Source organism: Chaetodon auriga, unplaced genomic scaffold (assembly GCF_051107435.1).
Source record: "Chaetodon auriga isolate fChaAug3 unplaced genomic scaffold, fChaAug3.hap1 Scaffold_78, whole genome shotgun sequence".
Lineage (NCBI taxonomy): Eukaryota > Metazoa > Chordata > Actinopteri > Chaetodontiformes > Chaetodontidae > Chaetodon > Chaetodon auriga.
Genome location: NW_027482052.1, coordinates 28661 through 46835, shown reverse-complemented (window position 1 = coordinate 46835; position 18175 = coordinate 28661). Strand labels below are relative to the sequence as shown.

At 41.9% G+C, this 18175-nt stretch overlaps 1 protein-coding gene and 1 long non-coding RNA gene across 2 annotated transcripts; both read left to right on the top strand.

Moving 5' to 3' along the window:
- Nucleotides 1–4320: 4320 nt before the first annotated feature.
- Nucleotides 4321–6068, top strand: LOC143317884 (uncharacterized). The gene is made up of 3 exons (XR_013076921.1): nucleotides 4321–4402; nucleotides 5686–5887; nucleotides 6027–6068. It is a non-coding gene; the product is annotated as an uncharacterized LOC143317884 (long non-coding RNA).
- Nucleotides 6069–6082: 14 nt separating this feature from the next.
- Nucleotides 6083–9784, top strand: LOC143317885 (uncharacterized). Its single transcript, XM_076725774.1, has 7 exons — nucleotides 6083–7079; nucleotides 7292–7509; nucleotides 8517–8627; nucleotides 9071–9169; nucleotides 9280–9378; nucleotides 9482–9583; nucleotides 9693–9784. The coding sequence occupies exons 1-2, from the start codon at nucleotides 6083–6085 to the stop codon at nucleotides 7495–7497; spliced, it is 1203 nt and encodes a 400-aa protein (XP_076581889.1). The 3' UTR covers nucleotides 7498–7509; nucleotides 8517–8627; nucleotides 9071–9169; nucleotides 9280–9378; nucleotides 9482–9583; nucleotides 9693–9784.
- The last annotated feature ends 8391 nt before the right edge of the window (nucleotides 9785–18175 follow it).

Here is an 18175-nt window from a genome sequence, read left to right as displayed (position 1 = left end):
CTCTTTTTATTTTTTTAGGTTGACAAAAAGGACAAAACAACAACCTGAATTAAAAAGGAGGAACGTAGGAGGCTTAAATGGGGGTCTCAATTCCGACTGGGAAGAGTTGCGCTTTATTGTTTTTTAAGGTTGACAAAAAGGATAAAAAACAACCCCTCCATGGCAAAAAGACAAAAGAAATCCGCTTTTTGTTTTTTAAGGTTGACAAAAAGGATAAAAAACAACCGTGCTTAAAAAGGAGGAAAGAAAAGAGTTTCAAAAGTGAGGCTCGATTCCGGTTAGGAAGAGATACGCTTTATTGTTTTTTAAGGTTGACAAAAAGGATAAAAAACAACCCCTCCATGTATATACAAAGAAAGGAAAGAAGGATAAAATTAATGTATGCTGACTCGGGACCGGAGACTGTATGTCGTTGAGGGTTTGGCTGAAAGAGGTCCAGTCTACCATCGATGGTATTCTGGACCAGAGAAAACAACGCTGTTCATTTTGTGAATAGTGGAAAGACTGTGGGAAGCATTCGTGTGCCTGTGCTCTTTTGTTGGTCCATTTGGACGACAAACTTATGAAACCCTTTTTCTAACCCAAACCTAATCTTTATATGCTTCCTCTCGGAGATGTCATTAGGAGACACGGCATCAGTTTCCATGGCTATGCTGATGACACACAGCTGTACATTGCCTTGTCTCCTGATGATACAGGGCCAATTGATGCCCTTCTTAACTGCATTTTACACTGTAAAAAATGTCCGTAGAAATAACAGAATAACACTGTAAAATCTCAACATTAAAAAACTGTACAGGGTATTACAGCTAAACATTGTTTTCTTTACAGTGTAATTTAGTAAAACTTCAAACTAAATGTTATTGTAAATTTAACATGAACATGTTGTTTTTGAAACACAATGTCGTTGTTAAAATAACTTGTTTGTGTTATTGTGACATATAAATACTGTATTCCAAAAAACAATACAATGCATATTAAATGACAGTAAAATTGTGTTCAAATTACAATTTAATTCTGCAGACTTCAAACATGGATTTCCAAAATGTTGGAAGAAAGGAAGACTGCCACCACTTCAATTTTACCTACTTAACATTTAGCCTAGTTATCCACTTTTTTTTAAGGATATACGTGATTATTTCTTGTTTTGAATCTTCTCTGAACTATACATCATGTGGCTGGCCATAACTGAAAGCATAGGCTAATCAAATCTTTTTTTAATCAAGTTGGGGGATAAAGAAAGAAGTGTTATTTTGTCTGTGAGAACAAAGACTCTGCCCACGTCCAGTCAAACCTTGGGAAGAGAAATCACTACAGAGAAATTTTAAGGCCTAAGCTGCTCTGGACATATTGGGAACTTCTCGTTTAAACCAGCGACAATCTCAAGGTAAGTAAACAATACTAATTTCGTTGAATCCTGCATGGAAAATAATTTTACAGAGACTAGTGCAGCCTGCTTGTTATTCAGATAATTAGACATTTAGGCCTATGTTTTTTTATTTTTTTTAATTAGAAAAAATTCAAAATACAATCTGTACACAGATAATTTGTGGGAAAGAGAAGAAAAAAAAAAAAAAAAAAAAAAAATTAAAACATACAATGAACAATGTCACAATTGGTTTTACAACGAAATCAAGCCAAGGGGGTTACATTTTTTTTATTTAGGCCTATGTTTGCTGGAGATCAGACGACTCAGCATGTCGTGCCTTGCGTGGTGCTGTGACGTCACACGCAAAGCCTCGCGCAACAGGTGCTTCACTTGCTTGCACGCAGATTCTTGTCGTCTCTGGTCAGTGACTGTTTGCTCCTCAGAGTGAAACTTTCCTGTCGGATATCCAACCTAAACACTGTCGTCAAAAGTTAGAAGGTAATCTATACCGAAGAATCACCCTCCCTTTCTGTTCATTCAGAGTTAAAGATAGCTGAAGAGCGGTCGTTTAATATTTTACTCAACGTCAACTTCATGTTACCAGACAGTTTGGTTAGCCAAGCTAGCTAATCAAGTATACCAGCAGAGCTGAGTTAATACAGCTGAAGCATACTCAACCGTCAGGTTAAGTATAAAGCAGTTTATTGTCAAGAAACGGTGTGTTTTCATGTTGTAAATTGTTCTATGAGCGATTACTGTTATCCTTGTGCTGCTAACAGAGCTTTAGCAGCTAAGCTCTCCGCGCCCTTTTCCCAATTCCATTTTGCCGTAGTGGTGCAAATTGAACACCATTGAATCATACTCAATCGTTGGTTAAGTCAAAGTCCAATGTTGTGAAATGATACATCGTGTCTTGATTTTATTTTACACTCGTTGATGGCCAGACAACTATGAAAGTTGGTGCATTTGCTTACTGTTGGCAGATAAGAGTTTTTTTTTTTGCCTGTTTCAAGCTCCCCTTGCCATGATTCGTTTGTCGTTTTTGCGGGAGAACATTGCAAACGTTGAGGGGTTATGTGTTGCATTTAGGATTCACAGAAGCGAGCCACACTGTGTTCATGTTGTGAAACGATACATCGTGTCTTAATTTTATTTTACACTCGTTGATGGACAGCTATCAATGTTGGTGCATTTTTTTTTGCTTTTGACTGTTGGCAGATAAGAATTGTTTCGCCTGTTTCAAGCTCCCCTTGCCATGATTCGTTTGTCGTTTTTGCGGGAGAACATTGCAAACGTTGAGGGGTTATGTGTTGCATTTAGGATTCACAGAAGCGAGCCACACTGTGTTCATGTTGTGAAACGATACATCGTGTCTTAATTTTATTTTACACTCGTTGATGGACAGCTATCAATGTTGGTGCATTTTTTTTTGCTTTTGACTGTTGGCAGATAAGAATTGTTTCGCCTGTTTCAAGCTCCCCTTGCCATGATTCGTTGTCGTTTTTGCGGGAGAACCTTGCAAACGTTGATGGGTTATGTGTTGCATTGTAGGATTCACAGAAACGAACCACGCTGTGTCTTCAGGTGTGAGAGTACTAGTTGCAGGCAGACATTTTGCACATATGCATCATTTAAGTCTCACTTCTATAGGAAGCACAATGCCACAACGTCGTCTGTTAATGCCAACACAGCCATTGTGTCTAATTTTGTGTGCGCTGTGTCACTTTGCTCAGACCGATTTCAGACTGTGCAGGAACTTCTTGTACACTTAAAAAAACATTTAGTGGAGGGAAGATCTGTTAAGTGTCCAGTGGCAGGTTGTCAAAACACATTTACTGTGAGGTCATCATTTGCAGTGCACTTGTCTAGGAAACATCCAGACTGTTCAGTGAATAACATAAATGATCTTTACAGAGAAATCACACCGCAGTCCTCTGCCACGGCTTGTGAAGAGGTTTCGCAGACGGTGGATGAGGCAGCAGATCTATCAGTAAGTACTGAACCGACACAGGTTTTCAATGAAATCTTTCTTAGGAGTGTTTGCCTGTTCTATTTAAAACTACAAGGTCAACTGCTGCTTCCAGATTCAACAATACAAATAATTGTTGAAGAGATGCAAAATCTACATGAATTAGGACTTGATTACACTTTGAGCAAATTACACTCTGTCATGAAAGATGAGTTAAATCTTACTGATGATGTGATGGGGAAAGTCTCTGATTGTATTAAGGATTCTGATCTGTTCTCCTCATCTCATAAAGGCCCACTGAGAACAGCCTACACGAGAGCTCAGGCATTCAAACGGATGTTCAAATATGTAGAGCCCAAAGTAGTAAGATTAGGATATGATGATGATATGAGACAAAGAAATGCTTATTACATACCTGTAAAGCAAACAGTGACTAACTTACTAGAATCACAATTTTGGAAACATTCTGTGTTGCAACAGACTACTGAAACAGATGCATGTTTCCTTGGTGACACTTGTGATGGACAGGCCTTCAAGTCCAATCCGTTCTTCATTGCAAACCCAGGAGGCCTGCAGGTTATTTTGTACCAAGATGCATTTGAAGTAGTCAATCCTCTCGGCTCAGCAAAAAAAAAGCACAAAGTTCTCGCTGTTTATCTTTCTGTTGCGAATTTGCCAGTTCATGTGCGATCCAACACAGATCACATGTCCCTAGTCTTGTTGTGTGGAGAAAATGATCTAAAAAAGTTTGGATGTGCCAAAGTATTTGCTGACCTGATCTCGGATTTGTCAGATTTAGCAGAAAATGGAGTGACTGTAGGAGGGGAAACTGTCCTTGTACTGTCTTTGTACTGTATAGCTGGGGATAATTTAGGGTCACATGGCATTGGAGGGTTTAACGAAAATTTCACGTCTTGTTATTTTTGCAGGTACTGTGAGGTAACCAGAGACGAATTTAAGAAAGAACCCAATCTTTGGGGCCAGCAAAGAACTGCTGATTCCTATGACGCTGCTGTCGCCGCTCTGTCTGAGGAGAACAGAGACGTCAAAGGAATAAAACTGAGGTCAGTTTTCAATGATGTGCCAAACTTTCATGTATGCCAACCTGGGCTCCCACCATGTTTAGGCCATGACATTTTTGAGGGCGTGTTGTCCTCTGACCTTGGTCTGTATTGAATTATTTCATCAAGACCAAGAAGTGGTTCACATATACCCTTTTGAACAGGCGAATCAAACAATTCCAGTTCAAAGGTTCAGATGCTCTCTCCAAGCCTTGCACTGTCCAGTCTGGTGCACTCAAACTCTCTGGTAACGCGATCCAGAATTGGAATTTTTTGAGGTTGTTACCTGTTCTAATTGGCGACAAGGTGCAAAATGCTGATGATGACGTGTGGCAGTTGACTCTCCTGCTCAAAGATATTGTTGATCTAGTTTGTGCGCAAAAGATTTCAGTGTCACAGATAGCTTACCTTGAAATCATAGTTCAGGAATATCTGGATTCAAGGACATGTTTGTTTCCTCATAGTACTCTCAAACCGAAACACCATTACATGAGACATTATCCCTCACTAATCCTGAAATTTGGCCCCCTTATTCGACTGTGGACGATGCGTTTTGAAAGCAAACATAGCTATTTCAAGCGATGTGCCAGACATTTGAAAAACTTCAAGAACATTTGCCTCACTCTTTCTGAGAGGCATCAGATGTTCCAGGCATATGTCTCGGCAGGACCAGGATCTAGTGAGGTACTACAAATTAAAAATGGTTGCGCTTTTATTCCCAACCTTTACAGTGAAGCTGTCATTCATGCTGCTTCTGAATTTGGATTTTCAGAAAGGGATACTGTTGTCTCAACAGAAATTCAGTACAGAGGTACAACCTACAAGAAAGGGGATTTTTTGGTCTTAAACGAGTCTCTGGAATTTGGGAAGATTATCAGAATTCTAACTAAGGATGATGCTGTGTATGTTCTTATGGACTTGCACAAATCCGTCTTCCTTCCCAAATACCATCTGTATGCCATTAGACCGCAAAGTACAGCAATGAAGTGTGTGAACATACAGGCCTTGCTAGATTTTTACCCACTGACTTCATACACCATCGATGCACACAGAGTCATCCCACTGAAACACAGCGTTTTGTCCATGTGATTTTTGCAATGTCTGAATGATGAGTTTTATGTAGTTCTATTTTTTGATTTTCAATGTCTGTAGTCATATTGGGCACAACTTTAACTTCAATATGAATTAGTCCCAAACTACAATGTTCTGAAGTAAATGTAGTAAATCAGTAAATCGGCTACATTTTGTAAATATTTACTTATGCATCTTAAATGAAATTTGTACAGATGTCCAAATCATTTCTACATTCTGCCATCACGGAGGCCTTGCCTGACCTGCCAGATGCTACAAGGGAGATCTTGGAGGAAACTCTCCAATCTCTGGGGGTAGAGACCCCTGATGACTTCCAGTTTTTGAAAGAAGATGATTTGTTGTCAGCCCTGAGGCCCATACAAGCCAGGAAGCTGGTTGCTGCATGGAGTCTGAAATGTAAGTTTAACGTCATTGTTCAGCATCCTGACTGCTTGGTGGTTTTATGATGTGATCTGTTCTCAACATTGTTATGAAGCTCAATTAAAATGTAAAACCATTCATGTTATGTCTGTTTCGTGTATGTGCATTTGTAAAGGTCCGGCCCAAGAAAGTGGTTGCCTTACTGCCTCACCAGGACCCTCCCAATCCATGATGTCTCTGTCGCCAACGTCATCGTCGTCCAGCAGCTGTCAGAGCCCAAGTGGCAGTTTTCCAGAGTCATTCACAATACCATGGGGACAGTTCCCAGAGGCGTTGACACAGGCTTTGGAGAGGGAAAGGCGTCCAAATCCAAGTCTGAGGAAAGAGATGGTCAGAATTGTGGTCCGTGAAATGATGAAAGTAACCACGTCTTTAAGCAAGAAGAATGCTGCTGATGTGGCTAAGAAATTGGTGGCTAAATACCCCAAGTCCCTTCAAGATGTGATTGAGGGTGACGTAATTGGCACAGGGTATGGCTCCCTCGTGAAACAAATTCAAAATCGGATCGAAAATGTGAAAAGACCTACAACACCAAAAATTAAAAAAAGAAAATCACATGACTCTGACACTGACGAAGTCCCACCTGAAAAACGTGCAGCGATTCAAGACACCTATGGGTGCATCCGTTGGCATGTGAAGTTTATGCCCCTTGGGGAAACGGCCGAAACCCAGCAGCAGAAGAAAGATGAGCTTAAAAATCTGTTCAGCCAGAATCAACAAAGCCCAGGTCCTTTGAAAATGCTGATGAAGTCCACATTCTACAGCCAGCGAAAAGACGTGAACCAAGGGAAAGACATGAAGTACCTCCAGGAAAACTGGCCATATTGGTTTCATGAAATTGGCATGAATGTTCACTTCAACGAGCTCACTGGAGTTGACCTGAAGGAAACCTTCTTGAAAAATGTGGAACAGAAGGGGGAACGGCTCTTGCACTTCATGAAGACAGTTGCTGTCAACAAATCCAAAAGATTCTACCAAGCTGCAACAAAGCTACAGATTATGATGGGAGAACAGGCAGTCAGCACACAGGTCACAGAGATGGTGCTGCTTCTTCTGGCTTATTTTGACAAGAGAGATGATGTGATGTTCCATTACGTGGAGGACACTTGCCTGGCTGGAGAAGTGGTCATGGACCGAGTTCCCTTGACTCCAACGATTGTTGTATGTGGTAAGTTAACCTTACTTACCTGAGTTGAAGAGTAAAGCCTGACACATACCATGGATGTTGACTATAATGAATTCACCCCTTTTTTTTCTGATGGTGTGGGTTTCTTGGTACATACTTGTTTTCACCCTTGATACATGAGTTAGTGACTGACATGTGAAAATGTAAACTTAATTTCTGGATTATTTTAATTTTCTTTCTTTTTTTCTTTTAAGGACAATCCTGCTTTTCTTCCAGAAGGATGATGCTGTGTGTGGATCACGTCATCGTCAACGAGAACATCTCTTCCTTCATCTCCTCCTTGTGCATGATGTTTGGCTCGTATTACTGCTTCAACATCCATTACCCAACTGCACTTGCATCAACCCTGGAGTTTCTGGAGTTACAGAGGTGCTGCCCTCGCACTGTGTTCCTATCTTGAAGAACTAGACAGGTAGCTAACAGTAGAATGATTGCATGTTTGGAAGTGCTTTTATCCTTTTCTTATTCAGTACATTCACTCTCTACAACTGCAAGAAAATAAGAAACGTGCATACATTTGACGTACTAAATTAATCACCCACAACATAAATCCACATCACAATCATGGCCCCGTGTTGAAATCTATTTCTTTCTTGTGAATGAACTGGTAAAGTTGCCACTTTCTGTAGCCTAGTCAGTTGTGTCTCACCTTGGCTATAGCCTACGTTATCATTTTCATCTTCTGAGAGAGTAAAAGCATCAGAGCGAAGAGCAGCACCACTAATGTCTCCATATACTCCATGTTTATTTACCGGCCACTTCTTTTCTCGCCACCCACGTCTGAGTAGCCGGTTAGTAATGGAAACGCAGGCTGACTCGAGACCACAACTCAGTTCGAGTTAAAACTTTGAATAGAAGGCAGAATGGGGCCAATCTCCCCCAGGCAGATTACTAACCAACCCATTAATGTATGGTTTGAATGGTATTATTGACTTTTCTTAAATAGTAGAGACCCAAATTTCTACCTGATTTTCCTTGTGATACAGTAGAAATGTGTAACATGTTTTGAACTTGTATAGGGGAAGCCAATTATATCACTCAAACCATACATGTTCTGCTTCAGTCCTCTACTGTGGATGTGCAAAGACAGAGCTCATGAAGAGTTATGTTCCTGTAATTTGCAATTTATGGAAATGGAAATGCATTATCTATCTCGAACATGTCATGCGAAATGTTAACGTTCTGATTCATGTTGAGCAAAAAAAAAGAAAAGAAAAGAAAAAAGACAGTGTCTCTGGAGGCCCCTTTGCTCCCTGCCTACCAATAAAGTATTAATTAAAGGAAAACTGTAACCTCACACTTATCCTTTCCTTTGTTGTTGTGGAGGCAGTTGTATCATGTATTTGTGTTTGTTTATTATATACATGTGTTTCCTCTGTCTTCTCTGTATTCCTACATGTTTCTTCTCTATAAATCCAGAGAGGGGGACCAAAGTGGAGCGAACCAGTGCTACGCGATTGCATGTTAATGCCAGAGTCCTGATGTTGATTCAGGACCTCTCAGACCACGAATGGCGATCTATTTAAAAAGGTACTAGTGCTAGTGCAACTACGTTCTTTGATTATTGACTGACTTTACAAATGAAATTAATGGGAGAGACAGTGGGAACAGTAACTGTACTGTACTGTTGCTATTGTCCTACTCATTGTCTCGGGACAGTGCCAATTGTCCAGAGACGGCAACGCACTCTACCACGATGCTACGCATTATCCCGAGACAATCAGGCACTGCCCCCGTCCTGAGACAGCCAGGTATTGTCCCCGGGGCAACCAGGTCCTGTCCAGGGGAGCGATGCACTGTCCTAAGAGAGTTGGGCACAGTGCCTGACTGTCCCAGGACAGACAGTGCTGGCTGTCTCAGGACAGTGCCTAGTGTCCAGACAGTTCATACTGCAGCAACAGTACAGCAGTTATTGTTTCCAATGCTACTGATTAATTGAGATTATTGTGTGTGTGTGTGTCTTTATTCCCTAGGTGTCCTTTGAGTGACCACAGCAGTGGATGTTTCCCTAGATGTTCTTCAGGGTGTTGTTCTAGATGTTCCAGCCCATGATTGGTGAGCCATTTAAAAAGGTAGGCATGTGATACTGCTACTGCTACTGTTGTCTTTGATTATTGACTAACTTAACAAATGAAACTAATGGAGATCCTGTTTGTGTTTCTTTCTCTTCTCTATTCCTTAGGTGTCCTTTGAGTGACCACAGCAGTGGATGTTTCCCTAGATGCTCTTCAGGGTGTTGTTCTAGATGTTCCAGCCCATGATTGGCGAGCCATTTAAAAAGGTGGGCGTGTGATACTGCTACTGTCATCTTTGATTATTGACTGACTTAACAAATAAAACTAATGAATATCCTGTATGTGCTTCTTTCTCTTCTCTTCCCATAGGTGTTCCTTTGAGTGACCAAAATACGGGGGTCCTAGTTCAACTGAGGCAAGACTTCTAACTTCTAGATGTTCCCATCCATGATTGGCGAGCCATTATTAAAGGTGGGTGTGATAGTGTTACTGCTACTGTTGTCTTTGATTATTGACTAACTTAACAAATGAAACTAAGGGAGATCCTGTATGTGCTTCTTTCTCTTCTCTATTCCCTTAGGTGTTCCTTTGAGTGACCACAGCATTCATATCTCCACTGTTTTCAAAAATAAACTTGCATTCTTTAGAATGATTCATTGACTAACGAGTGGTTTGTTAACAGCCTATCTTCAAATTAACATTTAGAAGTAATTTGAAGCACTGCGGATAAAAAGTAAAACTGTATTTCATGCGTACATGTCCTGTTGATGTTACGGATAAAAACTGGTAGCTGTGGTTGCCAGAATAATCCTGTTAAAAATGCAGTTCATACTGTATGTAAACATTACAGAACAACTTGTACATTTTACATCCTAAAACTGCTTATTTTACATGACCCGTTGTTTTTATGGATAAAAACTGGCAACAGTGGTTGCCAGAATAATCCTGTAATAAATACAGTACATACTGTATGTAAACATTACTGAACAACTTGTAAATTTTACATTCTAAAACTGCTTATTTTACATTGAATCCTGCTGAAATGTTCATGAAGTCATTGTTAATTGTACATTGAATATCCGTAAAATAAACAATTATGTATTGATTATTGTACATTGCATACCTGTAAAATTTACATTTAGTTATCATTAATGTTACATGGAATCCCAGTGAAATGCACTAGTTATTCTGTAATGCTGTTTACGTTTTATTGTATTTTTAACAAGATTATTCTGGCAACCACTGTTGCCAGTATTTTTCCGTAAAAACAACGGATTTTTTTTTACAGTGTAGATATCAAGTCATGGATGGCAGGGAATTTCCTACAGCTCAACCAGGACAAAACAGAGGTTTTAGTTATAGGTCCTGAAGGCCAGACTGAGAAACTTTTACCAAAACTACAAGATTTTAAACCAACCCAATCTGTAAAAAACCTGGGCGTGATTTTTGACTCTGAGCTGACTTTTATCCCACATATCAAAAATATAACAAAGATAGGCTTTTATCATCTTAAGAACATAGCCAGAGTCTGCCCGTTTCTCTCTCAGGCCAGCACAGAGGTGCTAATGCATGCTTTTATTTCCTGTCGTTTAGACTACTGTAATGCCCTGCTCTCTGGTCTTCCTAAAAAGAGTATTTCATACCTCCAATTGCTGCAAAACTCAGCCGCACGCGTGCTGACAAAGACCAGAGGGCGGGCCCACATTACACCAGCTTTACAGTCGCTGCATTGGCTCCCTGTCCGCTTCAGGGTCGATTTTAAGGTTCTTTTACTAGTTTTTAAATGTCTTAACGGGCTTGCGCCCTCTTACTTATCTGACCTGCTTTTACCATATCAACCCTCGCGGACCCTGAGGTCCTCCAACACCGGCCTTTTATCCATACCAAAAGCCAGAACAAAAACACATGGTGAGACGGCATTTAGCCACTATGCCCCACGCCTGTGGAACAGCCTGCCGGAGGGCCTCAGGACTGCAGAGACTGTTGACATTTTTAAAAAAAGGTTAAAGACACACCTTTTTAATCAGGCTTTTAATTGACTTCAAATTCTTCTTATGTTTTTATCAGTTATCTTATGTTAATGTCTTTTATTCTGATGTCCTATATTTTGCATTATTTTACCCTATTTTATCTACTTTATTTATTATCTTATGAAATTCTCTTCTTTTAACTGTTTAATTTATTTTTTTATTTTTTACTTTAATTCCAGTATTTCCTCTGGGGGGTACTCCACACTGAGAGTTGTGTCTGGTCTGCTCCGGGGGTGCTGTCCTCAGGCCCCATTGGCCCGGCTGGTGGGGGGGCTCCCTACCTTGGTGTGGGGACTCACCGGTACGTCAGGGTCGGTGGGGCCCGGGTGCCGGTGCCCCCTGTGCTCATAGCCCGTGATGACTCCTCTCGGTGTGGACGGCCCCAAAGGTGGCATTCTCCTCAATCCTCAGTGCCTTGCATGTCTCATTACTCCTGCTACTGTCTGTGGTGAGAATGTGTGCTTGTGTGTGTGTGTGTTTCTGTGTGTGTGTATGCATGTGGTTGAGGGTGTGTGTTAGTACATAGGGGGGGTGGGAGGGTTGGGTTTTTCGTGTTATTCTGTTTTTATTTATATTGTTTTTAACTCTTGTAAAGCACTTTGTGTTGCACTATGTATGAAAAGTGCTATATAAATAAAGTTTGATTTGATTTGATTTGTTAGACTGGGTTGAGGGATCAGAGGAGAGAGAGGAGGGGTGAGGGGGGTATTTTCTTAATTTAGGCATTATGTTTAGTATTTCTTTAGCTAATTAGGTATTTTCTTTAAACTGTATCAGTATTTGGGTTATTTGTATTGTTTGTCAATTGTAAATATTGTTTAATTGTATATATGTTTTAGAATCAGGGGGAGTGTTATTATGATTGGGCTGGTGTGGGAGGAGACTTAGGGGGTAGAAAGGCCAGGTGAGAGGAGCAGTGAGTGTGTGTGAAGGTGGGGGACAGGTTGTGTCTTCTCTCCTCTCCTCTGCTGGGCTGATTACTGGAGCGTTTGCACCTGCCCACCTTCTTTGTCTTTTGGAAGCTGCTGCATGTGTGTAGGACTCTGTACCCTGACTTTTGGACATTCAGTAAAGAGAAAAAAAAAGCCAGAGCTCTGGAACGCAAATCCTGTTGTCTCATGCTTTTTTTTGTTGCCATCTTGCTCTACACCCTTCTGCCATCGGTGGTCCATCCAGCAAGTAGGGGGTTTTACCACCCAAATCCTACAGCCGCTCTTTCTACTTACCAGTTTACCATCAAGTACAGAGCAGGGCAGGCCAACCGCGATGCAGACAGGTTATCCCGGCGGCCTCAAGGTCCACCCCTTGAGGATGAAGCTTTCCCTAAAGAAAGAGAGAGAATAGAGGACATGAGAAAAACGACTCATAGAGACAGGAGGTGACATGGGTAATGAAGTGTTCACTGCATTATGTCAGCATCATCTTGTGATGTTTAAAGGTGAACACTGTCATCATTCAGAGCAACCTGTCGTTGCAGAGTCTCTTGTTCAGAGCAACCTGTCGTTGCAGAGTCTCTTGTTGTCGACCCTTCTATAGTGCCTGATGTTTTCGGTGAGGACACTTTACCATCCATGACTAATTCTGACTGGTGGAATGCTCAAAATAATGATCCATCTATCTCACGTGTCATCACCTTTGTGAGAAGAGCTGTAAAACCCAGTTTCAGAGAGACAAACCTTGAACACCATGATGTCAAACTTCTTCTCAGGGAATGGAAAAAACTCGAACTCAGGGATGATGTCCTCAAACTTCAAACTTCAAACTTTATTTATTTATATGGCACTTTTCATACTTAAAAAGCAACACAAAGTGCCTCACAGAGGCTAAAAACAACAGAGAAGAAAACCCAGCCCTCCCGCCCCCATAACTACATACAGAAACACACACACAGACACACACGCACACGCACCCATACGGATAAGATAAGTAGTAAGCCACCTTTGGGGGCCATCCACACTGAGAGGGCCCCCGGCTCATGACCGGGGGGCGCCGCCCGAGACCACCCCGACCCAGGCAGACAGAAGGCCCCACACCAAGGTGCGGAGGCCTCCAGCCATCCAGGCCAGAGCCGTCCCCTCAGCAGCGCCCCCATCAGTAGGCCAGAAGCAGTTCCCAGTGAGGGGGGCCCCCCATGAGGAAACGCTTGACCTAAAAACCAAGGACCCCATGAGGAAACACTGGAGCTAAAAACCAAGGGACTAAGACATAAACATAAAATTAAATAAAATGAGTAAATGAACAGGAACAGGAAGTGGTCTGAGCAAGGCGATCTTGTCTATCAGTTGGTCTTACCTGAGCAGTTCAGAGAGAGGGCACTGCAGGGAGTGCATAATGATGTTGGCCATCTTGGTTCTGAGCGTGCACTTCATCTTGCTCGTGCCAGGTTCTACTGGCCACGGATGGCCGGAGACATTGAGGAGAAGTGCAAAAGGTGCGACCGTTGTTTCAGGAGGAAGGCTGTGCCTCAAAAGGCCGCGCCTTTGGAGAATGTTTCCGCTACTTACCCGCTTGAGCTTCTTTGTATGGATTATCTATCTCTTGAGCCAGATAACAGAGACACGAGAAACATTTTAGTCATCACTGACCACTTTACAAAATTTGCTGTGGCAGTGCCAACTAAAGATCAGAAAGCCAGAACTGTTGCAAAGGCTCTATGGGAAAACTTTATTGTTCACTACGGGTTTCCCAGTCGTCTGCTCAGCGACCAGGGCAGAGACTTTGAATCTAAAATAATCAGAGAACTCTGCACACTGATAGGAACAGACAAAGTCCGTACCACCCCATACCATCCCTGGGGAAACCCAGTGGAATGGTTTAACCGGACTCTCCTTGGTATGCTAGGGACCCTGGAAGAGAGAGACAAATACCATTGGAGAGATTTTGTCAAACCCTTGGTCCACGCATACAATTGCATGAGAAATGATACAACAGGCTATTCCCCTTATGAACTAGTGTTTGGTAGGCAGCCCAGACTGCCAATTGATCTAGTCCTGGGAATCCACCCTGATATGGGGAACCACAAGACCCACTCAGAGTATGTTAAGGGCCTTCGTCAACGCCTACAAGAGAGCTACTCATTAGCTACTAAAAACTTCCAGAAGATGGGAGGGAAGAACAAAGCTAGGTTTGACAAGAGGGTCAGAGCAGCTGAACTCTTAGAGGGAGATAGGGTCTTAGTGAGAAACGTGAATATCAGGGGGAAACACAAACTGGCAGATCGGTGGGAACAGAAGATCCATGTTGTTGTCAGACGGATTAGAGACAGTCCCGTTCATGTAGTTAAACCTGAAACAGGGGAGGGGCTGCACCGCACGTTGCATAGAGATCTTCTTCTGCCGTGCGGGTTCCTACCTGTGACAGAGATCAAAGAGCACAGTTCTCCCACTGACACATCAAAGAAGATGAGACTGAGGGACAAAACGACAAGAGACACACAAGGGGATGTCATAGTGTGTACTTGTTTTGTTTTGTTTTTCATTGCATGTTGGCTAATGGCTCTCTCTCTCTCTCCTCGCCTGCAGTGGAGGTGTGGCCTGGTGGTGCTGCGGGTCTCCAACACACCTGGGGCAGATCTCCACTGATTGCGCCTTCACTTAAGCAGCTTGGCAGCGTTGCCACGCTGCCAGATTGTTGATGCTTTTCGCTGAGACTCTCCAGCCATTCTGTTCCTATCGTTGCGCCTTAGCCTGTTTCCCTAGACTTGTCTTGTCGCTATTTGAGCTGTGCCTAGTTGCACTAGTTTAGTTTGTTTCTGTATTTTCTGGTAGTGATACTCTTGGTTGTTCGTAGTCCTTAGCTCGCCACGGTGTAGTGATCGCTTTCTTAGTTTGGCTGATTTTATGTTCTTTGAGCAATTAGTATTTCCTTTGTTCTTGCTAGAGTTATTGTTTTCTCCTACCCGCTCGCCACGGTGTAGTGACGCTTTTGTTTTATTGGGCTGATTTTGTGTTTGGGGTTTTCTTTGCATTATTGTTATTAAAGTCTTTGTTGATTTCAACTCCTGGTTTTCCGGCTGTTTCTTCCGCTACATTGGTCCGACTAAATGCCAATTCTACGGAATCATAACAGGGGATGCTGATTGTCAGGAGGATGAGTCACACAGTGATGAGGATGAACTGTATCCTAGCCCATGGGTGCCAGAAATTATCACTAGGGGTCCTTTCCTACAGAGGGAAGGAGGTTTCATTGAGCCTCAACCAGCTTCCAGGGTATTAAACCCTGACACCCCCTCTTTTGTGCCCCACAGCTCCACACACTTACCTGAGACCAATCCACGAGCTTCAACCAGAAACTCCTTTTGTATGCTCTGAGAGTGGTGGTTCAGTTGCACATCCTACTTCACACTGTAGGGCCCCAGATCATGTTATTATTGACATTCCAGAACTGGATATGACACATATCTCACCTGTTAGAGAGAACACAGATCTCATCACCACGGACCCTGTAGTTGTAGACACTGATAATGTAACATCTGAGAGCCTAGAGTCAGAGGCCATACACGTCAGGCATTCTGTTAGGGAGAGGCATCCACCTCGCAAACTCACTTATGATGAGTTGGGGGAGCCTTTAACCTTGGCCATCAGTTCGTTCTTTCAAGCCTTAGGAGCTGCCATTTCACACCTATCTGTACCTGTAGGGGCAGATGTGCATGCAGGGACTCATGCAGTTTAGAGGGGGAGAGTGTAACCCTTGTTAGTTTTATGGAACTGTAATTTACAATTCCCCTATGAATGCATCGTTGTGCTTCTCGCCTGGCGGTGGAATTTCCGAACTTACTGGAATGCATCACCTGCAGCTCGCGGTGTGTAACACTTCCGTCAACCCTAGAACGGATATTTCCGTACTTTTACAGGACATTGACCATTATTCTACGGACACTTCCGTCAACCCTAGAACGGATATTTCCGTACTTTTACGGGACTTTGACCACACCATTTACGGACACTTCCTTCGATCCTAATCCGGATAATTCCGTACTTTTACGGGACTTCAGTCAATCCTAAAATGAAAAATTCTGTAGATTTAAAGGACATTCACTGTACCATTTACAGACAATCAATCTGAGTAAACCGTATACAAATATAACAATGTTTATTTTTTCCTGCTTACTGCAATTAAAACATTAAAACAGTACAAGTTCATATGACAATGCATTCAACTGTAAACAATTGATTAGTGCAATTAACATTTTAATTAACTTTAACATTTTAACCCCTTTTCTCCTAAATGTTGTAGTCATGCCAATTAACAGTGCCATACAATTTCTTTTTGTTTTGTTTTTTAAATGGATTTCCACAAAATAAAATAAAAAATACCATCAACTATAAAGAATTTATTGGTGAAATTAAAACACTGTAAGTCATCATTCCCCACTGACAGGTGCTGCCCCAGTCTGTAGGAGAACATGCAGTGACAAATATCACCCTCCCCACCCAACTTCCCTCTCTGAACATGGGGATTTGAACCCTAGGTCTTGGTGGGCAGGCACTTAACCCCTTCACCACCTGAGCTACATACACATTTTTAAAGACATTTCCATAAAACGGTAACAAAACAGAATAATATGTCAATACAACAATCAATTTAACAACTTAGTGCAGCAATAGGCATTCAAAAAAATATCAGACTAACAGAGGTAGTTCTGTCTCTGCCAGTGTGTGTGTGTGTGTGTGTGTGTGTGTGTGTGTGTGTGTGTGTGTGTGTACACGCACATGCAGTCGAAACAGTTCGAGTCAGACAAGAGGGGTGTGTGTGTGTGTGTGTGTGTGTGTGTGTGTGTGTGTGTAAGTGTATATGCAGTCCAAAAACCTCAAATGCCCCATTCGAAATCCTTGAGTTGAGTCACAAGCTTGAACAGTCTTGGTGGAATGTGGTGCCGTTTCCCCTTCTGTTCTGCCTTGGACCCTCTGTCTGGATTGATTCCACAGAAAACTCTAAGGAAACAGAAGAAATATCTTTAGCTGCACATGCAATTAAATGGATGAAAATGAACTAAAGTGTAATGGACAAAGTTGAGATACTCATATGCTATTTTGGACAGCTCCATTCCTGCAGGGCCACACTAAGTTTGTTCACTATGCCCCTGTGTGTGTGTGTGTGTGTGTGTGTGTGTGTGTGTGTGTGTGTGTGTGCATCTCAACTCATTCTGTGTCTCAGAGGACTGTGGACAGTTCAGGATCCCACCTACCAGGGAATCCAAGCTAACAGAGACTACAAACTTTCTATTCCTGGAAGGTTAGCATGCTATTAATGGAAGCCATTGTTCTCACGTTGGTAAAAAGAAATAAAAATTGAAATGTTTTGGGGGAAAAAAAAAAAACTTTGTGTGTCACGCTGTGACAGACAGAACAAGAATCTCAGCTGCTTACCTTTGCATGAACTCAAGCGTCAGAGCCATCTCCTTCGGGTACTCTATGTTGCAAACATAAAACAAGGCGAAGGCATAGGCGAGGGCCACAATGGGGGAGGTGATGTGGTCATTTACAATGACTTGATCGACAGCGATCTTGAATTGCTGGTCACCTCAAAACAGATATATCACAAAAAAATAATTAATTAAATCACATACACAAATAAATTTAAAAAAATGATTGCTAATTACTAGTTTTATTTTAATAATGAGCCAAAACTACTATTATGGTATTCAGCATTTAGTTTCTCAGACTTGTACATACAATCGTACTTAAATTTAAAGAGGCTGCCGGTAAACTCCATATACCTTTTCATCACAACAAATTGCCATCTCAGTAAAACTAAAAAGAAATGAAGAGCATATTCCAAGCTTGCTGGGATGCAAAAATGATTTAATTACAAACCTCTGATTGGGATGCATGGGGTACATGGGAGGTTGCAGAGTTCAACATTTGCAGAGTCCTGTTTTGGAAAAATAAAACAACAAAGATACACATATAAGATGGTTTTATGTTTCCAGGGGAAGTCCACACACTGTAGCTCCCAGTGGAAACCGCTCAAATTACAAAATAATTATATTGCTTGACATAGCAACAACAACCCAAAAAGGGGTTCCCGGATT